The sequence below is a fragment of the Platalea leucorodia genome, assembly GCF_965183815.1.
Source record: "Platalea leucorodia genome assembly, chromosome: W".
Classification (NCBI taxonomy): Eukaryota; Metazoa; Chordata; class Aves; order Pelecaniformes; family Threskiornithidae; genus Platalea; species Platalea leucorodia.
This window is the reverse complement of record NC_138859.1, coordinates 15339829-15366424: the sequence shown is the minus strand read 5'-3', so window position 1 is coordinate 15366424 and position 26596 is coordinate 15339829. Positions and strand designations below refer to the sequence as shown.

Genomic DNA, 26596 nt, shown 5'->3' with positions numbered 1-26596 from the left:
AAGCCTCCTAAAAATTGATATATTTAATAAAATTAGTATATTTGCATGTGATATATTGCATCTTTCTCTTTCTAGCAGGCCTACACTCCACTGAAAGACTTCTTAAAAGGAAAAGCAGATGCCTATGAGGACTTTAGTGAGAAGGTGGTTGAACTTTACCTTATAATGAGCAGCATCTGTCTAGCAGATGGAAAGATGGGATAAACTTATAAGGTATTCAGTAAGGTAAGTATAATACCACACTTTCACACTTTGCTTTTTTTTTTTTTAGTTATTACCTGTCTTTCAAATGTAAATGAAGACAGTTACAAAGAGGCTATTGCATCAAAACTAGCCCTTATTAAAGGTAGTTGAGATCTTTCTAGACTTCATTTGGGTGTATTTCTCCATGGAGGCCCAGGATACTTGAGTAGAATGACATTCACATTTTTGGTGGATATTCAAGCCCACTTCTCACTGTGTATTAATGCCGCAAAGAGATTAGAGCTTTGCGGGCACTTGATTGCATTTCCCTACAAAACTCACTCCCTTACAGAGCCCTTACAATTGGATTTACCAATGCTAATACACTGCCACGTTAGTTGTTAGAGCCCAGCTAAGGAGAGAAGCACAGTAGAAAGAGGATGAAGCAGCCTGTTGTGGACCTTAGCTTCTATTTCTACCTAAGCAGTCCTGCCACCCCTCCACCCCCTCCCAAGACAGATTCATATAAAAATGAGTTTCTGTCTCAACGGGAAGGCATCAAGCCTCTATTCTGTAATAGCTCAAATTTTTAAAATAATTCTGTATTTGTTCAGTTTAATGTTAGTGTTCTATCAGCAAAAGCACTGTTTAGTGTTCTATAATTCTTTATACAATTTCTAAATATTTATTTCTGTAAGACCCACCTGTTGGATTCTTAGGGGTTTACAAGCTGCTACAAAATGAAGTTCAAAACAGCCACCTACAGGAAACAGCATGGGGCTTATCTCAACTTTTCTAACTACTCCGCTAACCTCACCAAAGACCCTTCCTAGTCAAGTGTCCTGGTTTCAGCTGGGATAGAGTTTTCTTCCTAGTAGCTGGCATAGTGCTGTGGTTTGGATTTAGGATGAGGAGAATAATGTTGATAACACACTGATGTTTTAGTTGTTGTTAAGTAGTGCTTACACTAGTCAAGGACTTTTCTGCTTCCCATGCTCTGCCAGGTGCACAAGAAGCTGGGAGAGGGCACAGCCAGGACAGCTGACCCAGACTGGCCAAAGGGCTATTCCATACCACATGACATCATGCTCAGTATATAAACTGGGGGGAGCTAGCTAGGGGGCAGCAATTGCTGCTTGGGAATGGGTTGGGTGTTGGTTAGCAGGTGGTGAGCAATTGTATTGTGCATCACTTGTTTTGTATGTTCTTTTATCATTATTATTATTATTATCATTATTGTTTTCTCTTCTTCTCCTGTCCTATTAAACTGTCTTTATCTCAACCCACGAGTTTTACTTTTTTTTTTTTTTCTGATTCTCTCCCCCATCCCACGAGGGCAGGGTGGAGGGTAAGCGAGCAGCTGTGTGGTGCTTAGCTGCTGACTGGGGTTAAACAATGATGTCAAGAATACAAGAATATATTTCCTTATAAATCCATATGTAATTAGATGTTAACTGTTTTTTTCCCATGACTAATTTTGAAACAGAGCTATAGAACTTAATTCCTTTTGGGGAATTTTGTGCTTAACAGCTCTTACAGATTCAAATGGTTGTGGATGGGCCTCAACATGTGAAAGCCAGAGAGACCAAAGAACTTAACGTGTTGGGAAGTAAGAGATAATATTAGCATCTTCAGTGTTTTGTTGCACAAAGATTGTCAGGACTGGGAGCCAAAGTCATAAAAGAGGTGCCTTCTGGAAGACTTGAGGTCAGTTCTTACTCTGAAAAGCACAACTCAATAATTGGAGGAAAAGTCATTTGTCAGTTTTGTGGCCTCTGGATCTGGGTTGCCCAGAGCCCCAAATGCGGTTAATCAGAGCAGCCAGGGAGCACCTGCTACGCTATGGTGATTCTGGGTGGAAAACACTGGTTCCAGTTCCCACCTCCAGGAACTGTTTTCAGTTTACACTACCAGTAATTCTGAGTACTTATATGTACTATTTTATAAGAAGGAAGATGGGCAAAAGCTGATCCGTGATAGGTCCGTTCTGTGATACTACTAAAGAAAAAAAGCCCATGAACTAAATGTTTCTTCTACTGTAGATTTCCCATTGTCTGCAAGGGGAAAAGACTTGTCAAGTAGAAGAGATAAAACATACTAAAAGTACTGTCATCTGAGTTCTGGATCTAATGCAAAGTGCGGTAGGAAATTAGATCTAATCCAGTGGTGGAAGTTTGAGGAATTTAAGCAGCTTACCAGGTCAAAAAGATGTGCAGTGGCCTTCCAGTCATTCTCCTCTTCACCCTTTTTTTATTTTACTGTGTTTGAGGGCAGAGATGTAATAGAAGCCATCATAGGTAGATCCTAAATCCACTCCTTGCCTTACTGCACAGTAATTTCTTTTTGTAGCCTGGACTCTCTGTGTTTTTGTCCACCTAGAACCATATCCACAAAGGCACAAGGTGCACAAGCACCTCCCCACCTTTGTGAGTCTAGGCCCTGACTTGGTCCTGTGGGGTACAGACGTAAGTCTCGCACAAATCTTGCATGTCTGTAATAGCTATTATTTATGAAATGCAACAGTTAGTTAGTTACTTTCTGGTATTTTGCAGTGCTCTAACTTCTTAGGATATTATTTCCATGATCACTGTTGGTAGATTATAGAAGAAATTGTGAAAAGTACTATTTTAAGAAGTAATATAGTACATTTGTAGTCAATTATATAAAAGTACAAATGTTAAGCCACAGTAATGTCCTTGAACACAATACAAGTAACTTTGATACTCTAAAATAAATCACATCATTGTCATGTGTTCAGTTTCATTTTTATCCTGTCATCCAGAGATTATGTAAATCATTCTTAACACTCAGTAGTCAGGGATAATATTAATAATTCCCAATGAGACCATAATAATAATTTTTTTCACTGAAGAAATTGAGACAGTAAGCCAAAAGGAAATTCACCTATACTGAATACTTAAGTTTGAAAAAAAAATACAGTAAATAAGAGTAATTTAGAATATTGTTAGGTATCATTATCAGTCCTGTAGTTCAAAGATTTGTAATTGTTTTTCAAATATAAAATTTATTGCAATAAATGGATGATCTGCACAGAAGACAAAAAAAGTAAACTGTTGATGCTGTGTACTCTGAAAGGGTACTCTTGCTGACATAAATAAGAGGTGAAAAATGGTCAATGAAAGCATTTTAAAATAAACCCAAAGGATTTGGATTCTGTTGAATTGTGGAACAATCATCTTGGTAACATATGAACATACTGTTTTCCACATGTGCAAAGCAGGACCTCATCTTCTGACAAACAACAAAACTCAACTACAGTCTAAAGCTCTAAAAACTACCCGCAGATCACTGACTCTTGGATCATACCCCATGGCAGCAAGGCAGGAAGACTTCAGTCTCTTGCAGTGTGATTTGCAGTCTCTGCATCTGTTTCAATGGACCTCCTATTTTGAGCAGGTTGTTTGCAATGGAGAGGTATGAAAGAAGTGCAACCTGAGTACAGTCCACCTCACTGCTTTGCAAAGCTGGCCACTGCAGAAAACTCTCCAGAAACAACACTCCCTCCCTTTTCAGTGAGTAAGAAGTTAGGTTTATTTTTAGCAGTGATATGAATACACCACTCCATGAGACACAGGCAGACATTCCCTTACTTCAGTTTAGGAGTCCCTCCTGTTACTGACAAAGGCTATTGGGAAGAAATGTTTGCAAGGGAATAAAAAGGAAGTCTTTGTATTTCTAATTCCACAGTTAGTTAGTTAAAAAAAAAAAAGACAATATCAAGTCTATTAATCTTTACAGTTTTCATTCAGTTTTATAAAAAATATAGCATTTTATATATCCATAAATATAATACAGATGTCAAAACATACACCTACGGTTCTGCTTCAGTAATATCCTCATCAGGGCAACAATAGTATTCCACAAAACAGGTCAGTCCATCTTCATTCCTAATCATATACTGCAGTGAAAGAAATCCTCAATCCACTGTTCGAATGGACACTTCACAAGATAAAGCCAGTGCCTTTGTAGATGATTTAAGCAAAGAAATCTTGTAACTGCAGGGGAGAAAAAACGTCATCTGAAAAAAATACATTGTGCAGAGAGGAGCTGAAACATTACTCCCAATTAAAGCCATAGAATAACTAAAAAACAATTACCAATGTGCTAATTTGATCTTTTCCTGGTAACAACATCGGACAGACATTGTTATCGCTTAGCTCTTGATCACAGACACAGACTTTTATCAGATGGGAAGTACTTTTTTTTCCTGTACTAGTGAAATAAATGTCACAGTAATGCAAAAACAGTTTTTTAAACTTTCCAGCAAGAATGTATGACCTGCCATAGAGGGCATTGATCACAGACTTACTAACCTGTTTGTCTGGGTCTGGTTACAGTGGAATGCTTCCATCAAATCAGAGTCCCTGGGGTAGTCCAGATGTATACTTCCTGCATTTCCAAAAGTGAATAACTTGGAACACAAAAGGCACCATCTCAAAAAACCCGATCGCAGCTCTGTAAAAATTCCTCAGACTCAGTCATCTTGCATATCTCAATGGCTGTTTCACAAAACACTACTGTTTGTTTTGCTTTATTTAATTAAAAATGCTAAACTGTCCGCATCAGTGTCACATTTACCAGGTTGACAATATATTCATTACTATGTTAATTAGATTACATATTGTGATTTGCTATATTCATTACAATTCTTCCTGAAATAAACCAATATTCTAAGACAGTTTCCCCCCCTTCACCCTGAAAACTTCCAGTCCTTACCCACTGAAGAGCAGGAAGGCCAAGCATGAACATTTGAGTTGAAAGCATAGTTTCCAGTACCTGAAGTAGGGTTTATCTGGAGACATGGCAATCTGCAGAACTTCACTGGTCATATCCAGTTCAGCAAATGCTTCTCGTAGGCCTTCTGACTGCAGGATAATTTTATTAACATGTTACTGCAGAAATCAAAGTCTAACAACTCATCAGGTTCTTGAGTGTTAATTTTGCACACTGTCACTACTCCTCCTTCTTCCAAGAACAGCATCAAGGGATAACCATAACCATGATAACACATCCTAAGGGCTGTTGATGTTCCTGAAAAAGAGAATGAAATATACATTCTTCAGAGAGCTAGCTAGCACATCTGATCACTTTAGAAAATTCAGATTTTACTGGCATATGAGGCACAGATCAATTTGATTTGGCATGTTTTGTCCAGCCTCCAACACACTAATGTAGCATGCTCAGTGTAGCCTCCTAGACACCCTTCAAAGTGTTAATGGTTATCCAGCAAAATGAAATGATTTGTATGTAGACACTAGTTCAAATCCAATTCATGTCACGTACCAAACGGGTAACACTACCAAACAGGTTTCGCTATGTGATTACTCAATACACATATACAGTCAAGGTAAATATGCACCATACCTGGCAAAGAACTGATACCAAAAATGGTCAAGCAGTTGAGAAGAACAGACAAATTGATCCAGAACATCACCGATTCCTCCTGAGCAGCAAATTCCTGAAGAATTTCTGCCTATAAGAAAAAGGAAAAAGATGAAGAGAGGGGAGTTTCTGCAATTAGTTTACAGCTTACACTTATCTCCTTAAATTCAGTGCTTTCGCTTTCAGAGATCAGTGTAATACAAAGTGATTTCTACATGTAACACTATCTATTTAAGAAAAACAGGTCTTCATCCTCAAAAACTAGAAAAATAAAATCAGGTCATGGTTTAAACAAAGTAGTGTGGTATAAGCATGAAAACCTAAACTTTTGTCTTTTATAGTTTAAAAACAAGCTACAAATGTTAAAGCCTAAAGCTGACTACTTCTGGAGCTGGAAACGTTCAGGGAACTATATAATGTAAATGCCACACTTCTCAAGAAACAATACTTATTTATTTTTCTTCTTTAGGAGCATGACAAAACATTTCAAATAATAAAAATATGTAACTGCTTTTTTAAAAGCAGCTCAAATCACCCCCTTTTTTTTTTTTTCTCAGATATTCTGTTCCTGCAGTTACCACAAATCAGCTGGTGCCCAGTGGCAAACGGCAGGCAGCCTGGAGTAGTTTACCCCCATCAGACTAGCCAAAGGCATGTTTCAGCAAGTGGTGAACTCACCTAACAGCTCAACACTTTCAAAGGAACCTCCAGTCACTGTTCCCCTGCTACCATCCCCCTCTGTTCCCTGCTCCTGCTGCTTAACTTCCACTAGCACACACTGTCCACTTCATGAGCCAGCTTAAGCTAACCAAACAAATACAGCACTAGCATAAGGAAGGACTGTGCAGGAGCAGGAGAAAGCAAAGGGAGATGCAGGAACAGGGAGACTCAGGCTTCTCCCCTTTCATGCACAGCTCAGACTGCAGTTTCACAGATAGCAAAGACACAAACTCCAAAAGACAGAAAAAAGGTAAAGTTGGGTTTGAGTTACTACCATAAAATATTCCTCACCCCTTCCATTTACATCCCCGGTATCATACGTGCTTTCAAAAACAGGAACCAGCACAATGCCTGTTCTTATGAACAAAGCATTTAGAAGTTGAATATGCATTAAATAAAGACAAACAAACAAAAAAACACCCAGAAAGTAAACCATTGTTAAAAGAAGAAAAAATTAAAAGTGCACCTTAAAAATTTAAAATGAAGCAAAGCCAGCAGTCACAGCTAGGAAAAAGGTAGCAGAAAGCGAACAAGGCTGCTTTTGATCTTATATTAAATGCAAGTTAAGAAGAAATAATTTAGATTGCTATTTAAAGCTGCCTATATGGACAGTTCAGTGTAGTTGAGATCCTCTGTCTATGTGTAATCTCTCAAGCACCCTTTCTGGACAAAGTTCAACACAGGCAGAATCAGAGAGCAAAACGGGCAGACCACCACTCCAGTCTTGTGATGAATCACACGCTTCTGCCCTGTGGTTGGAAGCTCTTAGCTTATCCCAGCTGATACGCTGTGTATGTCTGTGAATATGTACTCTCTTTCAAAGTTGACTTAAATTCACCTTTTTGGCTTTGGAATGCGTGCTGATTTCAGCTGGGATAGAGTTAATTTTCTTCCTAGTAGCTGGTATAGTGCTATGTTTTGGATTTAGGGTGAGAATAATGTTGATAACACACTGATGTTTTAATTGTTGCTAAGTAGTGCTTACACTGGTCAAGGACTTTTCAGCTTCCCATGCTCTGCCAGGTGCACAAGAAGCTGGGAGGGAGCACAGCCAGGACAGCTGACCCAGACTGGCCAAAGGGCTATTCCATACCATATGACGTCATGCTCAGTATATAAACTGGGGGGGAGTTGGCCGGGGGGCAGCGATTGCTGCTCAGGGACATGCTGGGCATCGGTCGGTGGGTGGTGAGCAATTGTGTCGTGTATCACTTACTTTGTATATTATTATTGTATTATTATATTATTCTTACTACTACTACTACTACTAATCTGTTTTATTTTACTTCAATTATTAAACTGTTCTTATCTCAACCCACGAGTTTTCTGACTTTCACCCTTCCAATTCTCTGCCCCATCCCACTGGGGTGGGGGGAGTGAGCGAGCGGCTGTGTGGTGCTTAGTTGCTGGCTGGGGTTAAACCACGACAGTCCTTTTTGATGCCCAACGTGGGGCTCGAAGGGTTTGAGATAATAACAGATTAACCAGAGTGTATTAAGGAATTTGTATCTTTTAGCAGTTGCTGGTCATAATATTGATTCATCTGCTCTTGGTATTAGTCTACCTGATCTGCACCATGCTCTCAGTTTTGCAGTACGTGTTAAAGATTGGTGCTGGGTTTTGCAGTTTGCTGTGCTCTGCAGTGATTAGTGATGTTTTGCCTGGGAGATTTGTTATTAAAACACTGACCTTGAGCATTATCTGGTACAGCCTCATCGTTAATGCTGGGGATGGGTTGCCCCATCAGTAACAGCCGGGCCCGGGGCCTGCAGCCCAGGTGGGGGGGTGCAGCCCCCACCTGGATGAAGGCATTAGCCTGGATGCATTTGGTGTCCTCCACCATCACCCTGAGGCCATTGGCCATGGCGAAGCAGGTGGTGTTGTCCTGGAAGTGGACGGCTCTGAGAAGGCTGGAGATGTGGCAGGCCTTGTCCAGACTGGCGGCCAGCAGGTACGGCTCACCACTGGCGGGCGGCTGCGCAAAAAGTGGCATAGCGGACACCCCACCAAGTGCACAGCAGTTCCGTAGAGGGCCAGAAGTGTGAATGGGTGGAAGTGCCCGGGACTTCTGACATGGCGTGGTGCAGCCAAGATGGTGGTGGCCAAGAGGAAGCATGAGGCTCTGGCTGCTCAGCCACAGTAGTGAGCTAAGAGGGCCCCAAGCACACCTGAGCTGGATACCAAGCCAGGCTCAGAGAAGTACAGCATCCTGCTGCTGGTCTCCCAGGTACCTCCCAGCCCCACTGCCCAGGATGGAGTGGGCCAGGCCGGGTGTCCCCACCCTGCTCCCAGTCTGGGTCAGCGTTTACCCATAGGAAGGAATCCTCATCTCTGGGCCATGCATTAGGGAAGTATTCTGCCTCCATGGGGAAGGCAGTGCTGTCTGCAGCAGGCCGCAGAGACATGGGTGACCGCTACCTTGTGCTGCCGTGCCCCAGCCAGCCGGCACAGTGTGCTGCTGATGGGCCCGTGCTGCTCCTGGGGGCTGAGTTCTGCTGCCTTTTCTGCTCCCAGGGCTAGGGTACTGGGACTTGGGATGTTTGGAGGGAACCCAGCTGCTATGCGAGGATATATTTATTCGTAACTTGTATAATCCCAGCACAAATAAAAAAGTAATATGCGATGGTATGTTATTTCTATGAAAACATGCGAAGAGCATTAGTCTAGTCAATGTACGTAAGTTGTGTTACCTTAATGTTAAGGGAGCAGCAGCTGCCCAAGCATTCACACACCATCCAGGGAGTCGCACACACACCACCCGAGACTTTGACTGCTAGGACCGGAGTCCCTTCACAGCGGGCAGCTCCACTGAGCTGACGGGCGCCTCTTTTTGACTCCTTGCTCACACACACACTCACCCTCGGGCGCTTCTTCTCCCTTCAGGCTTGACCCTAGGTTTCCCTGAAGCAGAGTCTCCGACATGACGTATGCCAGGTGAATTTATTGAGTGGTACAGCAATGAAGAGCAGCTCGAGCTGGGTGCCTCCAGAGAGGGACCCCGAACAAAGAAATCCCTGGGCAATTATACCCTTACAGTCTAAGTTCCCCTCCCCTCATGCGACGGTTTGGTCCAATAGTAATATTTGGGTCTGGGGTCTTCTTGTTCCTTATTGGATCCTTTCCCTGTCTCCAGGCAGGACATTCCTTTTCTTATCTTGAATAGTTGCAGCTTCTGCCGATGGTTTCGGCTACCTTATCTTCCTGGTTTGCACTGGTTTCAGGGCCTTCCTTCATGTAGCTAGGTAAGAGTTCAGCATACGGTCAGCGTATCTAGGTGAAAGTTCACAGCTTGCAGTCTAAGGCTTCAACAGGCCTTTGGATCCTTATTTGAGCTAAAAATGACTTCTACAACATTAATCTCAAAAGTACTTCAGAGTTGGATAATTCTGTTATGTATGAAGGACTTATGGAAATTACGCCAGCTTCATTTAGGAATCATCCTGAGAAGGCTTCAATAATTGCCTTGTAGTTTGCTTAAAAGAAAAACAAAAAGTAGCACGCTCAAGTCTGAGACCTTGTCACGTGCATCTGTAGGAAAAGCTAAACTGTTGTGCTCTGAGACTGTAGCTCAGGTCATTTTGTAGGGAAAGAGGGGTGCCTTTTCCAAATAAGTATTGCATATGGCTTTCTTAATACTTACATGTTTTGTACTAGTGAAAGGCTTTATGTAGGAACGTGCTGAAGCATTATGGATGACAGTTGTTCATGTTGTAACAACTTAAAACAAACACTTATGCCCCCGTGTTCTGTAGGAAAGTCATCACTCTTGCTGAGTGAGCGATTCTATGCGGGTGTGGAGATAATGTTAATAAAAAATGTTCTTACTGTGTTTTTCTGTAATTACAGTTCAAACATTTATTGTTGCTGTGGTGTAGTAGTTTTAAGGCTAGAAACTTCCTTTTCCTGCTTAACTTTTGTGTCTTTTTTTCCTAGGGTAAATGGAAAAACAAGGACTGCATGCTTATTTTCTCTTCTCATGGAATTAATTTCAGAACAAGGCATCTAATGCAAGACTTAAGAACATCGATGCCTCGCTCTAAAGCAGGTAGGGCTAGGCATCATCCCTAACTTAAATTTTCAGAATAGTTTTTAACCAAGAACTTCTAACAGCATGTTCTTTTTAAAAATACGGTACATAACTGTTTTGATGAAACTGTGGCCTTTTGTCTTAAACAAACAGCCACCACCCCCTTTTTGAGCCAAAAAATACAGCGACTGTCATTGTATCCTAATATTCTCTGGGAAATTACTCCTGTGGCCTTAGTCCTCGTCGTGGTTTAACCCCAGCCAGCAACTAAGCACCACACAGCCACTCGCTCACTCCCCCCACCCCAGTGGGATGGGGGAGAGAATTGGAAGGGTGAAAGTCAGAAAACTCATGGGTTGAGATAAGAACAGTTTAATAATTGAAGTAAAATGAAATAGAATAGTAGTAATAGTAATAATAGTAATAATAGTAATAATAGTAGTAATAATAATAATAAAATGTAATAATAATATACAAAGCAAGTGATACACTATACAGTTGGCTCACCACCCGCTGACCAATGCCCAGCATGTCCCTGAGCAGCGATCGCTGCCCCCTAGCTAGCTCCCCCCAGTTTATATACTGAGCATGATGTCATATGGTATGGAATAGCCCTTTGGCCAGTCTGGGTCAGCTGTCCTGGCTGTGCCCCCTCCCAGCTTCTTGTGCACCTGGCAGAGCATGGGAAGCTGAAAAGTCCTTGACTAGTGTAAGCACTACTTAGCAACAATTAAAACATCAGTGTGTTATCAACATTATTCTCATCCTAAATCCAAAACATAGCACTATACCAGCTACTAGGAAGAAAAATCAACGCTATCCCAGCTGAAACCGGGACAGTCCTGTAAGTGCCCAGATACTTTTGTTGCTATATTTACTTATTGCATAACATGGCTGAAACAACTTGATAGTTAATCTTTCATTTATATCCAGCAAAATTTTTGCAAAAGGACCAACTGTTAAAAAAATTTCTTGTGTTAAATTGGTTTTCAAGCCTTCTAAATGTTGTTCTTGTCTTCCAGATACTAAAATGGACCATAAAGACCAGTTGTCTGTAATTAATAAGGTAATCCAGGATTTAACTAGTGCTTCTTTTTTATTTTCTCTGGAAATTCAATGTGCAAGAGAAAAGGGCAACCACATTCAAAGGATCTCATACTAGTTGTATAACTTCATAAAATAAAATTATTTATATTCAAAAAGTGCTAATGTTAAAACAGGAAGTTGAATTTTGATTTGTAAAACCAAAATAAAACCTTTAATTAAACATAGACTTTCAACATGAAGAAATAAAACAGAATGTGCTTTTCTATATAGGTGAAAGATGTATTATAATTTATACTTGAAGAAATCAAGGAAAAAATATGCAGCAAGGCCAAACAATGTAGTAGGACATTGGTAGTGCTGAAACTAAAACCTAATGTCACAACTCCAGCTCTAATGTTTATATCCTGGAGACCTTATCAGATTGCTTGTAGCTTTAGTGAAGTTACTACTCCTGGTAATAAATACTTGAGATTTTTCAACAAAACAAGTGCTTAAACTTAAGTTTGGGGATCAGTAGGTGTAATTTATTAAGATGAGACCTTTGCTTTTGAATTTATATTTTGGGAGGGGGGAAGATATTAGAGATTAATGGGGAAAGATTTTGAAAACATCTTCAGAATTTTGTAAATAGCTAATTTGATGTGTCTTGTGTAGGTGTGTGAAATGAAAAACTGCAATAAGTGCATCTTTTTTGATGCCAAAAAGAAACAGGATCTCCATATCTGGTAAGGAAATGTTGTCTTTTCTTACATTTCCATATATAGCTGGGGATGCTTCCGTTCTGTCTAAAGTTTGTTACTGTAATAGTGAAGATGCATGAAATATTGTTGCTTAGCTATATCTGTGCTAATCCTGCACTTCTGTAGGTAGTGCAAGTTTACAATGCATGACCAGCTTTTGTAGACTGTTTACAAAAGCATTTTACAAAATTGTTCAGAAAGCAAGTATTTTTAAGTATGTTAAAGGAACTCAATAATGCTATAAAAGCAACTGAAATTACTTCAATACAGAAATAACTGGTTGGAGTGTACTATAGAAATCCAACATACCTTCTGGCTGCTGTTAACATTTTTCTTTTCTCTCTTCCCCACTACCTGTCCTCTGCAGGCTTTCAAATACACCACAGAGACCATCAGCTGAATTCTTAGTGCAGAACAGTAAGTTGGTTGACATTAATTGTCTTTGGACTCTTACTTTCTTGTCTGTACAGTTTTCTGTAAGTACTAAAATGATCTTTTTAAAAAATCACTGTAGTTCACATAATGGCTGAATTGAAGATGACAAGAAACTGCCTAAGGGACTCATGGCCCCTTTTGTCTTTTGATCCAGTAAGTATAGGTTTTATTTCATTGAGTATGCTTTTGTTTTCTTTACATGACTATTGCATTTAGTTTTGTATGTAAAATTACGTTTCCTTTGTAGACATTTGACAAGGAGCCACACTATGCCCTGCTAAAAGAATTGTTTATTCAGGTCAGTCTGTAGTTCTGCTGTCTAGTGTTTCTTCTTCATTGGAAATGTTTTTTGGCAACATATTTAAAAACCTCAAGTTTTTTTTAAGTAGTAGTTTTACACTTCTGAACTTGCAAAAAATCCTCAAAGGATTAGGGTCATGTGCTTAAAGTCACTGGGACACTTGTTCTTAAGTTCTGGTTTTTTTAAAATGTAACCTGGGATTGGGTCAATTAAAATGAATTAAAAATGAGCCATTTATGTTTGGCCTCTTAGAATTACAGATATTTAGAAATACTGCCTTTTATTACAGATATTTAGTATACCACAGTATCACCCCAAAAGCCAGCCTTTTGTAGATCATGTTTTCACCTTCACCGTTACAGATGAGAGGATCTGGTTTCGGAATTACCAGGTTAGTGGTCTCTTTTAGCTCTTCAAGTGGTGCTCAGTGGAGTAATTTCATATCAAATCCATTAATTGCAATAAAACGAGAAGAATCATTATTATCAGGATATGCCAACACCTAGTGCTTGCATAAAGTAATTTGTGTCCTAAAAATTACTTATCTTCTCCTGTATCTCTGGAGAGAGCTGGTTTAAGTTCTGCGTACTTCAACTTACATTCTGTTAGTTGTGATTCTGTGATGGTTGTCTTGGTAACAGGAAGTAATAGCCAAAGCCTAAGCTTTGCTTGTCTTTTAACCTTACTTGGTGCTTTGGCCCAAAGTGTGCTGGAGCTTACTGTCCAAAGGAGGAATTCACACATATCTAGTACTCTCTAAGTGCTTGCTTGAATCTAAAAGAACTGCTTTATATACAGAACTGTGTTTGTACAAGTCTAGCTTATCAGCTTCAGTGGCATTGTATCTTGGATTTAAATTCAGTTGTGTATCACTGTATGCAAGGTGCCTACAAGGTCATATATGTTAATTCAGTCCTGTCGTGATTTAACACCAGCTGGCAACTAAGCACCACACAGCCCTGGTGGGATGGGGGAGAGAATCAGAAGGGTAAAAGGGAGAAAACTCATGGGCTGAGAAAAAAACAGTTTAATAATTAGGAAAAAACCCCAAAAACACAACAACAAAAATCTTGTAAGGAAAAGAGAGGGGGGAAATAACAAAGAGAGAGAAAAATAAAACCCAAGAAAGACAAGTGATGTAAATGAAAACAATTGCTCACCACCAACCGATCGACGCCCAGCCAGTCCCCGAGCAGTGGCCCCCTCACCAACCTCCCCCCTAGTTTTATTGCTGAGCGTGGTGTCATATGGTCTGGAATATCCCTTTGGTCAGCTGGGGTCAGCTGTCCCAGCTGTGTCCCCTCCCAACTTTTTGTGCATCTCCAACCTACTTGCTGGCAGGGCAGTGTGAAAAGCAGAGGAGGCCTTGACTCTGTGTAAGCACTGCTCAGCAATAACTAAAACACCTCTATATTATTAACACTGTTTCCAGAACAAATCCAAAACATAGCCCCATACTAGCTACTATGAAGAAAATTAATTCTATCATCCCAGCCAAAACCAGCACATTCTCCACCCCTTATTCCATACCATTTACGTCATGCTCAGGTCCCACCCTATTGCAATACATCCTCATTAACCACCCCTTCCCCTGTAAAATGTTTGTGAAATGTCCATAAATATCCATAAATTGTTCATTGAGTTCATTTGGTCTATGACTTTGGGCTCCATCTGTTATGGTATTCACTCAGGACAGGAGAGGTGATGTGTTGTGTAGAGTTATTGGGCACCAAAGCCAGCTCAGGTCAGGTCACTGCTGCACTTGCACTGCTTCTTGTAAAAGGCTTGTCCTCCATTGGTTCAGGTGGTTCCTGCTATAGTAATTCCTGTAACATGCAACTCAGATCATGAGTTACAACAATTTAAAGGTATTTCCATTACATTCCCCACCCCTGGTCCCTTTGGACTAGGCCTTAAGTTTTAACATTGCAATGAATTCCTCCTCTTGCCTCTAGCTTGGCTAGCAGCGAGAGGTTCCTGCTATAACAACTTTGACATATGGCAGTCACAGCAGTGGTGACATACAACATCATGTAACACTGCCATCATACACCTCAAATCATGGATTATTTTCACCCAGGATTAAATCACCTTCAGGCACATTGGACTCTCCCATCCTTCCGCATCACCCACAAGGTGCACCCAGGTCCTTGAGCAAACACAATCCCACAAATAAGTTTACCTTTGCCTGAGGCAGGAATAACCCAGACTGTTTTTCCCAGCCAGTTCCTTATATGTACTACAGGGACCTTATCACCTTCCAAAGTGTGCAGTGTGCATGCTTTGATTGTGCAGGGCCAGGTCGACTGGCAGATCCTCTAGTGTTAAATAGCCAAGTGGCTTCTGCTAATTGTCTATTCCAGGAGGCTGGTGCATGATAGGGGATGTGATATACCCACTCAATGCCATGCTCTTTGGCCCAGGTGTCTATGAGGTTGTTTCGGAAATGAGTCCCCTTGTCTGACTCAATTCTTTCTGGCGTGCTGTGTCACCATAAAGCTTGCTTTTCAAGGCCCAGGATAGTATTCTGGGAAGTGACATGAGTCACAGGATATGTTTCCAGCCATCCGGTGGTTGCTTCCACCATTGTAAGCACATGGCGCTTGCCTTGGCGCGTTTGTAGGAGTGTGATATAATCAATCTGCCAGGCCTCCCCATATTGATATTTCAGCCATCGTCCTCCATACCAGAGAGGCTCAAACCGCTTGGCTTGCTTGATTGCAGCGCATGTGTCACATTCATGGATAACCTGTGCAATAGTGTCCATGGTCAAGTCCACCCCTCGATCATGAGCCCATCTATATGTTGCATCTCTTCCTTGATGGCCTCAGGTGTCATGGGCCCACCAAGCTAGAAATAATTCACCCTTCTGTTGCCAGTCCAGGTCCACCTGAGCCACTTCAATCTTAGCAGCCTGATCCACCTGCTGGTTGTTTTGATGTTCTTCAGTGGCCCAACTCTTGGGTACGTGAGCATCTACGTGACGTACTTTTACAACCAGGTTCTCTGCCCGGGCAGCAATATCTGGCCACAATGCGGCAGCCCAGATGGGTTTGCCTCTGTGCTGCCAGTTGCTCTGCTTCCATTGCTGCAGCCACCCCCACAGGGCATTTGCCACCATCCATGAGTCAGTACAGAGATAGAGCATTGGCCACTTTTCTCGTTCAGCAATATCCAAAGCCAGCTGGATGGCTTTCACCTCTGCAAACTGACTCGATTCACCTTCTCCTTCAGCAGTTTCTGCAACTTGTCGTACAGGATTCCATACAGCAGCCTTCCACCTCCGATGCTTCCCCACAAGACGACAGGACCCATCCGTGAACAGGGCATATTGCTTCTCATTTTTTGGCAGTTTATTATACAGTGGGGCCTCCTCAGCATGTGTCACCTCCCTCTCTGGCGATATTCCAAAATCTTTGCCTTCTGGCCAGTCCATGATCAGTTCCAAGATTCCTGGGTGACTGGGGTTTCCTATTCGAGCCCGTTGTGTGATGAGTGCGACCCACTTACTCCATGTAGCATCAGTTGCATGATGTGTAGAGGGGATGCTCCCTTTGAAGATCCAGCCCAGCACCGGCAGTCGGGGTGCCAGGAGGAGCTGTGCTTCAGTACCAACCACTTCTGAAGCGGCTCAAATTCCTTCATATGCTGCTAATATTTCTTTTTCCGTTAGAGAATAACGTTAGATCCTCTAGATCTAGATTTCCGTTAGATCCTCTATATCCCCGGCTCCAAAACCCTAGAGGTTGACCTCAGGTGTCTCCAGGTGCTTTCTGCCAGAGGCTCCAGGTAGGGCCATTATCCCTGGCTGAGGTGTAAAGCACATTTTTCGCATCTTGTCCTGCCTGGACTGGCCCAAGGGCTACTGCATGAACTATTTCCCACTTAATTTGTTCAAAGGCTTGCTGCTGCTCAGGGCCCCATTTGAAATCATTCTTCTTCCAGGTCACTTGATAGAGAGGGCTTACAATCAGACTATAACCTGGAATATGTATTCTCCAAAAACCCACGACACCTAAGAAAGCTTGTGCTTCCTTTTTGCTAGTTGGTGGAGACGTGGCTGTTATTTTATTGATCACATCCATTGGGGTCTGATAACGTCCATCTTGCCACTTTATTCCTAAAAACCGGATCTCCTGTGCAGGTCCTTTGACCTTACTTTGTTTTATGGCAAAACCAGCTTTCAAAAGAATCTGGATTATTCTTCTCTGCTTCTCAAACACATCCTCCACTATGTTGCCCCACACGATGATGTCATCGATATACTGCAGGTGTTCAGGAGCTTCACCCTGTTCCAATGCAGTCTGGATTGGTCCATGACAAACGGTAGGACTGTGTTTCACCCCTGGGGCAGTCGATTCCAGGTGTACTAGATACCCCTCGAAGTGAAAGCAAACTGTGGCCTGCACTCCACTGCCAAAGGGATTGAGAAAAACGTGTTAGCAATATCAATTGTTGCATACCACTTGGCTGCCTTTGACTCCAGTTCGTACTGAAGTTCTAGCATGTCCAGCACAGCAGCAGTCAGCGGCAGTGTGACTTTGTTCAGGCCACGATAGTCCACTTTCCATGAGACTTTCGCACTGGCCATATGGGACTGTTAAATGGTGAGCGAGTCTTGCTGATCACTCCTTGACTCTCCAGTCACTGGATCAGCTTATGGATGGGAACCAGGGAGTTTCTGTTGGTGCGATATTGTTGCCGATGCACTGTCATGGTAGCAATTGGCACCTGCTGTTCTTTAACCTGCAGCAACCCCACCACAGACGGATGCTCTGAGAGACCAGGCAAGCTCAACAGCTGTTTAATCTTCTCTGTACTCAAGGCAGCTATGCCAAAAGCCCACCGGTACCCTTTTGGGTCCTTGAAATACCCTCTCCTGAGGTAGTCTATGCCAAGGATGCATGGGGCCTCTGGGCCAGTCACAATGGGGTGCTTTTGCCACTCATTCCCAGTTAGTTCCCTCAGCCTCCAACACAGACAGTTCTTGGGATCTTCCCGTCACTCCAGAAATACAGATGGATTCTACCCCTTTGTAATCTGATGGTATTAGGGTACACTGTGCACCGGTGTCCACCAGAGCTTTATACTCCTGTCCTGGTTTCAGCTGGGATAGAGTTGATTTTTTTCTTCCTAGTAGCTGGTATAGTGCTGTGTTTTGGATTTAGGATGAGAATAATGTTGATAACACACTGATGTTTTAGTTGTTGCTAAGTAGTGCCTACACTGGTCAAGGACTTTTCAGCTTCCCATGCTCTGCCAGGTGCACAAGAAGCTGGGAGGGGGCCCAGCCAGGACAGCTGACCCAGACTGGCCAAAGGGCTATTCCATACCATATGATGTCACGCTCAGTATCTAAACTGGGGGGAGTTGTCCAGTGGGCAGCGATTGCTGCTCGGGAACAGGCTGGGCATCCTTCAGCAGGTGGTGAGCAATTGCATAGTGTATCACTTCCTTTGTATATTATTATTGTATTTTATTATTATTATTATTATTATTACTTTTACTAGTAATACTGCTTTGTATATTATATTATATTATATTATATTATATTATATTATATTATATTATATTATATTATATTATTATTATTATTACTTTTACTACTATTCTATTTCATTTTACTTCAATTATTAAACTGTTCTTATCTCACCCCACGAGTTTTCTGACTTTCACCCTTCCAATTCTCTCCCCCATCCCACTGGGGTGGGGGGAGTGAGCGAGCAGCTGTGTGGTGCTTAGTTGCCAGCTGGGGTTAAACCACGACAACTCCCATGGGGCTGATGTGGCAGGCCATGAAACCACACAGTCCAATAAACCCCGTTGTCCCTTTCCTCTGCCTGGCCAAAGGCAGGGCCCCTCTATTCCTGGTCGGAGTCTTCATTACTTGATTTTTGTAACTGCAAAACAGAACTCCCTTCATCAGGGTCAAAAGTACAATCAGCCCTTCTACTCTGCCCAACTGGAGCAGTAATTTTCCTGGATGGATGCTTTTTGGCTGTTGTTTTTCCTTGCAGTTCCTGTACCCGAGCTTCTAGTCTCCAGATAGGTGGTTCACCATCCCACTTCCTCATGTCCTCCCCCTGGTCATGCAGGAAGGACCACAGGGTTGCACGTGGTGTGTGCCACCAGTACCCTCTCCCTTGAACAGAAAAAGGATGACTCTTAATAGCTGAGGCCTTGGTTGGAGTGCATGAGGAAAACCTATCCTTCTCAGATTGCTCGGACAATTTTTGGGTCAGTTTTTCCACAGATGAGATGCAGGCTGTGTGAGAGTTATCAGTGAGATTATCTTCGTATTCTCAGAGTTGTCTGGCCAATACATCCATAGTTGGTGCCTCCGTGTCTGTCCAGCTCATTATCTCCAGGGTGTTGGCGTATGACATCTGTGCATTTTGTATAAACTTTCGCCACATGGACTGAGTGCACCAGATTTCATCTGGGTCTTTGGATACCTGGTCGCCATCCAGGTTATTATAGATAACCTCTACCACAGCTAATTCCCTCAGATACTGGATAACTCCCTCAATGTTGGTCCATTTGCTTTGGGAATTTGCAAGATCTTCCTTGAAGGGATACCTGTCCTTCACACTTGACAGGAGTCACCGCCAAAGACTGAGGACTCCTGTGTTTTTTCCAATCTCTTTGTCAATAGCCTTAGCCCTAGCAAGGGATCCCAGCTGCCAGGCTTCCTTACCTTCTAAATCCTGACTACTGGCCCCAATATCCCAGCACCAGAGTAACCAGCTGAGAATTTGCTCGCCTGGTTGACGGCTGAAATCTTTTCGCATATCTCGCAGCTCACTTAGGGATAGGGATTGGGTGGTTTCTGTCTCAGTCTCTTCCTCCTCCTGTTCTTGTGACTGCTCTGCTGCAGAACAGGCTGCCTCTTCTGATTCTCTCTCCTGCTCCCTCTTAAGAGAAGCTTTTTCAACCCTTACTAAATGAGTTGACTTCCATTTCAATTGTTTCTTTCTAATTATAGGGGCGACTGATATAGTTGAGGACTGGGTCTCTGGTTTAGCCATAGTGTCTGTTGGTATGTTTTCAGATCCAGAGACCCTCTCTTCTCCTTGAGGGTGCTGAACAGTAATGAGCAATGTTTGGTAGGTGCTGGCCAGGCCCCAGCACACTGCAGTAAGTTGTGCCTCTTTGGAATTGCCAAGGCATCTTTTTTTCAAACATTCTATCACTTCATTAGGATCCTGCAGTCGTTCGGGAGTGAAGTTCCAGACCATTAGAGGTGAGAAGTTCTCTAGATACCTGCCCATATTCCCCCACATGCCTTGCTACCCATGACCATACTGCTGTGGGGCCTGGGTCATATTCCTAAATAGCTTGTTAACCTTAGACAAAACTGAAGCAATATTCCTAAGAAATACCAATAGAAGTATTTTAAATACCCAAGGATGTTCAAGATACTGAAAAGTTGTTGTAATGAAGGAGGAAACATCATAGAAGAAGGCAGCGAAGGTGCCATTCTGTATTTCCTCCACAAAAAACCTCTCAGAGGAAGAAGTAGAATTGCTAATTGTCTCCATGAGGTGGTACCCAAAGTACAGTAATGGCTTCAGTACAGAGCCCAAATACCAGATTAAGCTCAAGGCCAGTGTTTTAATAATAAATCTCCCAGGCAAAAAAACATCAGTAAGCATTACAGAGCACAGCAAACTGCAAAAGCCAACACTAATCTTTAACATGTACTGCAAAATCAAGAGCATGGCGCAGATCAGATAAACTAATATCGAGAACAGATGAATCAATATTGTGACCCACAACTGTTAACAGATATAAATCCCTTCTAATATGCTCTGGTCAAATCTGTTATTATCTCAAACCATTTGTGCTCCACTTTGAGAGCCAAAAAGGACTGTTGTGGTTTAACACCAGCCGGCAAATAAGCACCACACAGCTGCTCGCTCACTCGGTGGGATGGGGAAGAGACTCGGAAGGGTAAAAGGAAGAAAACTCATGGGCTGAGAAAAAAACAGTTTAATAATTAGAAAAAAAGAAATAATAATAATAATAATAATCATAAATTGTAAGGAAAAGAGGGGGAAAAATAACAAAGAGAGAGAGAATTAAAACCCAAAAAAGACAAGTGATGTAAATGAAAACAATTGCTCACCACCAACAGACTGATGCCCATCCAGTCCCCGAGCAGTGGCCCCCTTGCCAACCTCCCCCCTAGTTTTATTGCTGAGCGTGGCGTCATATGGTCTGGAATATCCCTTTGGTCAGCTGGGGTCAGCTGTCCCAGCTGTGTCCCCTCCCAACTTTTTGTGCATCTCCAACCTACTTGCTGGCAGGGCAGTGTGAAAAGCAGAGGAGGCCTTGACTCTGTGTAAGCACTGCTCAGCAGTAACTAAAACATCCCTGAATTATCAACACTGTTTCCAGCACAAATCCCAAACATAGCCCCATACTAGCTACTATGAAGAAAACTAACTCTATCCCAGGCAAAACCAGCACAGATCCATGAGAAATGAATCATAGAATCATAGAATTGTTTAGGTTGGAAAAGACCCTTAAGATCATCGAGTCCAACCATTAACCTAGCACTGCCAAGTCCACCACTAAACCATGTCCCTAAGCACCACATCCACACGTCTTTTAAATACCTCCAGGGATGGGGACTCAACCACTTCCCTGGGCAGCCTGTTCCAGTGCCTGACTACCCTTTCAGTGAAGAAATTTTTCCTAATATCCAACCTAAACCTCCCCTGGCACAACTTGAGGCTGTTTCCTTTTGTCCTATCACTTGTTACTTGGGAGAAGAGACCGACCCCCACCTCGCTACAACCTCCTTTCAGGTAGTTGTAGAGAGCAATAAGGTCTCCCCTCAGCCTCCTCTTCTCCAGGCTAAACAACCCCAGCTCTCTCAGACGCTCCTCAACCAGCTTTGTTGCCTGATACACTATTCCTGATACAAGCCAGGATGCTATTGGCCCTCTTGGCCACCTGGGCACACTGCTGGCTCATGTTCAGCCAGCTGTTGACCACCACCCCCAGGTCCTTTTCCGCCAGGCAGCTCTCCAGCCACTCTTCCCCAAGCCTGTAGCGTTGCATGGGGTTGTTGTGACCCAGGCACAGGACCCAGCACTTAGCCTTGTTGAATCTCATACAACTGGCCTCAGCCCATTGATCCAGCCTGTCCAGATCACTCTGTAGGGCCTTCCTACCCTCCAGCAGATCAACACTCCCACCCAACTTGGTGTCATCTGCAAACTTCCTGAGGGTGCGCTCGATCCCCTCATCCAGATCATTGATATTAAACAGAACTGGCCCCAATACTGAGCCCTGGGGAACACCACTCGTGACCGGACGCCAACTGGATTTGACTCCATTCACCAGAATTCTTTGGGCCCAGCCATCCAGCTAGTTTTTTACCCAGTGAAGCGTATGCCCATCCAAGCCATGAGCAGCCAGTTTCTCCAGGAGAATGCTGTGGGAAACGGTGTCAAAGATTTTACTAAAGTCCAGGCAGACAACATCCACAGCCTTCCCCTCATCCAGTAAGAGGGTCACCTTGTCATAGAAGGAGACCAGGTTAGTCAAGCAGGACCTGCCTTTCATAAACCCATGCTGACTGGGCCCGATCCCCTGGTTGTCCTCTACGTGCCATGTGATGGCACTCAGGATGATCTGCTCCATAACCTTCCTTGGCACTGAGATCAGGCTGACAGGCCTGTAGTTCCCTGGATCCTCCTTCTGGCCCTTCTTGTAGATGGGCATTTGCTAAATTCCAGTCAACTGGGACCTCCCCAGTTGACCAGGACTGCTGGTAAATGATGGAAAGCGGCTTGGTGAGCTCCTCTGCCAGCTCCCTCATTACCCTTGGGTGGATGCCATCCGGTCCCATAGACTTGTGTGTGTCTAATTGGTGTAGCAGGTCACTAACCATTTCTCCTTGGATTATGGGGTCTTCATTCTGCTTCCCATCCCTGTCTTCCAGCTCAGGGGGCTGGGTACCCCGAGAACAACTGGTCTGACTATTAAAGACTGAGGCAAAGAGGGCATTAAGTACCTCAGCCTTTTCCTCGTCCTCTGTCACTATGTTTCCCCCCGCATTCCAATAAAGGATGGAGATTCTCCTTAGCCCTCCTTTTGTTGCTACTGCATTTACAGAAACAGATGACACCAAACTGAGTGGGGAAGTAGACACTCTGGAAGGGAGAGCCACCCTGCAGGAAGATCGGGATAGGCTGGAAGAGTGGGCTAACAAGAACCTTATGAAGTTTAACAAAGACAAGTGTAAGGTCTTGCACCTGGGAAAACATAATCCAGGAGTGCAGCACAGACTGGGATCCACCTGGCTGGAGAGCAGCTCCGTGGAAAGGGACCTGGGGGTCCTGGTGGACAGGAAGCTCAACATGAGTGAACAGTGTGCTGCTGCGGCCAAGAAGGCCAATAGGATGCTGGGTTGCATCAACAAGGGCATCACCAGCGGAGATAAAGAAGTCATTATCCCACTCTACTCAGCACTTGTCAGGCCACACCTGGAATACTGTGTACAGTTCTGGTCCCCGTTATACAAAATAGATGTGGCCAGGCTGGAGGGGGTCCAGAGAAGGGCCACCAAGATGATCAAGGGTCTGGGAAGCCTGCCGTATGAGGATAGGCTGAGAGAGCTGGGTTTGTTCAGCCTTGAGAAAAGGAGGCTTAGAGGTGATCTCATCACCATGTACCAGTACTTAAAGGGGAGCTACAAAGAAGATGGAGACTCCCTTTTTACAAGGAGTCACACGGTGAGGACAAGGGGTAACGGGTACAAGTTACTCCCAGGGAGATTCCGATTGGACACGAGAGGGAAATTTTTCACAATGAGAACAGTCAATCATTGGCATAATCTCCCCAGGGAGGTGGTTGACTCCGCTACGCTGAACACGTTTAAGGCTCAGCTGGACAGGGTGCTGGGCCATCTTGTCTAGATTGTGCTAGAAAGGTTGGACCAGATGATCCTTGAGGTCCCTTCCAACCTGGTATTCTATGATTCTATGATACTATGATTCTATGATTTTTTTTATTGTCTTTTACGGCAGTAGCCAAATTAAGTTCTAGTTGGGCTTTGGCCCTTCTAATTTTCTCCCTGCATAACCTCACAACATCCTTGTAGTCCTCCTGAGTTTCCTGCCCCTTCTTCCAAATGTCGTAAACTCTCCTTTTATTCCTGAGTTCCAGCCAAAGCTCTCTGTTCAGCCAGGCCAGTCTTCTTCCCCACTGGCTCGTCTTTCGGCACATAGGGACGGCCTGCTCCTGTGCCTTTAAGATTTCCTTCTTGAATAACATCCAGCCTTCCTGGACTCCTTTGCCCTTCAGGACTGCCTCCCAAGGCACTCTGTCAACCAGGCTCCTGAACAGGACAAAGTCTGCCTTTCTGAAGTCCAAGGTAGCAGTTCTGCTGACCCCCCTCCTTACTTCTCCAAGAATCGAAAACTCTATCATTTCATGGTCACTATGTCCAAGATGGCCTCCGACTGTTGCATCACCAACCAGTCCTTCTCTGTTCACAAAGAACAGGTCCAGCGGGGCGCCTTCCCTAGCTGGCTCCCTCACCAGCTGTGTCAGGAAGTTATCATCTTCCACACACTCCAGGAACCTCCTAGACTGTTTCCTCTCCACTGTATTGTATTTCCAGCAGGCATCTGGTAAGTTGAAGTCTCCCACGAGAACAAGGGCTAGCGATCGTGAGACTTCTCCCAGCTGCTTATAGAATACTTCGTCTGCCTCTTCATCCTGGTTGGGTGGTCTATAACAGACTCCCACCATGATATCTGCCTTGTTGGCCTTCCCCCTGATTCTTACCCATAAACACTCAACCCTATTGTCACTATCATTAAGCTCTAGACAGTCAAAACAGTCCCTAACGTACAAGGTTACCCCACCACCTCTCCTTCCTTGCCTATCCCTTCTGAAGAGTTTATAGCCGTCCATTGCAGCACTCCAGTTGTGCGAGTCATCCCACCATGTTTCCGTGATGGCAACTATATCTCAGTTTTCCTGATGCACAATGGCTTCCAGCTCCTCCTGTTTGTTGCCCATGCTGCGTGCATTGGTGTAGATCCACTTCAGTTGGGCTATTGATCCCGCTGCCTTTTTTGGGGGAGAAGCCCTAGTTCCTACATGACCATTCTCAGGTGCTTCCGTGGTTTCCAACACATCCATAGCCCTTGCATCTTTGCTGCTGCATGGCTCTCCATCCTCTACCTCCACTGAGATGGTAGACTGAAGGACCTCGCTAGTACACTGTCCCTCAAATATTGGCGTGCTGCCCCTGGGCTTATCTCTAGTGAGCCTGGTTTTCTCTCTTTCCTCCTTCAAATGAAGAGAGTATTCTTTTTACTGCAGATAATAGAAGATGCATCTCTAGTAGAAATTGGGCCTTGTTTTGTCCTAAACCTCATAAAAATCTTCCAAGGTAGCTTTGGAAGACCAACTCTGTATGAAAATCCCCATTATCAGTCCCCAAATATGGTAAGCAGCTTTGTCTTTGTCAAAATCCTCAGTGTAATGCCATCTGTTCAGTGACACGAATTTTGCATTCATTCAATTTTTACACAATTACGCTGTTCTCAAATTGTGATCAGTTAGGGCACTCTTTCCTACACAGGGTTCCAGGGGAAGGCATATGTAGTTCTCCTGCACAGAGAGCTTGCAAGACTGGTCTTCAAATTAGTAGCTAAATGAAAGAGAAGACAATTAAGCAGAGAAATTCCCACCTGTTTCTGTAATACCTGATTTCTTCAATCTTGCATATTTGACACGATGTGATTTAGATTCTTACTTTTATAGCACCGACGGTTGAGAAACAGCAAGTGAAGGAAGTACAAAAGATTAAGAAAAAAGAGAGTAAGGTGCTTATTGAAGAAGATCCCACTGAAGTGGTCTTTGAAACTCCAGCTGAAGAAAAGCCAGTGGAAATACAGCTTGTGAAACCAGAGCCAAAGGCAATTGTAAAAGATAAAAGGAAGCCACACAAAATTCAGAGGAAGAAGCAAAAAAAGCATTTCAGAACTGAAGCATCAGCTTAAATGTTACAAGTGAAGAAACTAAGCAGACTCCAAAGTAATCTGTTAGTCTGGTATAGGTATACCTAGCTATATTGACATAATATTGTAAATACTTGTTTCTACAGGCAAAACTAACTGGACTTCAGTTTTAAGTAAACAAAATATCAATTTCTTTATTAGGATTGAGTTGCTCTCTTTTATTGTCTTCCTGTCTTTGAAAGGATTCTGGGTTTTGAAAAATATTGCAACAAGGAAGGGAGAATAAGACACTCCAAATATTTCTGCTTTTGAGAATTGGCCTTTTACACTTGAATATCTCTGGGAAACAACTCACTGTAACATGTACAAGGAATAAAAATAACTGGGTAGTCATTGGTGCTCATCATTAACTGGAATTCAAAAGTCAGCTTTCCTAGTCTGTGATAGCAGTAGAAAATCCTTTTAAAAAATTTAACTTCATAGGAATTCTCTCTTGGGGGGTGGTGTTAATTTTTTCACCTCATAATCCCTAGGGAATGCAAAGGGTTATGGCTTCTTAATTGCTTTTTTTTTTATTAATAGTAAAAAAGCTGCTACTTTTGCCTGTGGTAGCTCCTGTACCTAATCAGGTTCTTGGGACCTGAAATGTAGCTATGTAATGTAAATGTAGCAGGCTAACTTGGGATTCTAGCCCTTTATACCAAATTAATTGAAAGTTCCCTAAAGGCAAGAGGTATACATGCTACCTGTG

At 43.1% G+C, this 26596-nt stretch overlaps 1 protein-coding gene and 1 pseudogene across 2 annotated transcripts; one reads left to right on the top strand and one right to left on the bottom strand.

The window, feature by feature from the left end:
- Positions 1–4015: 4015 nt before the first annotated feature.
- Positions 4016–8299, bottom strand: LOC309601777 (cell cycle checkpoint protein RAD1-like; annotated as a pseudogene). Its single transcript has 5 exons — positions 8105–8299; positions 5569–5677; positions 4981–5235; positions 4518–4637; positions 4016–4199 (listed from the first exon to the last, which is right to left on the bottom strand). The product of its transcript is annotated as a cell cycle checkpoint protein RAD1-like (transcript).
- Positions 8300–8670: 371 nt separating this feature from the next.
- On the top strand, positions 8671–25887 carry LOC309601776 (ribosome biogenesis protein BRX1 homolog; the record flags this gene model as incomplete). The annotated part of the gene is made up of 10 exons (XM_082334906.1): positions 8671–8775; positions 10240–10351; positions 11356–11399; positions 12035–12105; positions 12488–12537; positions 12635–12708; positions 12803–12853; positions 13146–13247; positions 25205–25361; positions 25649–25887. 10 exons carry the CDS (start codon positions 8671–8673, stop codon positions 25885–25887), a joined length of 1005 nt encoding a protein of 334 aa, XP_082191032.1.
- Positions 25888–26596: the final 709 nt, after the last annotated feature.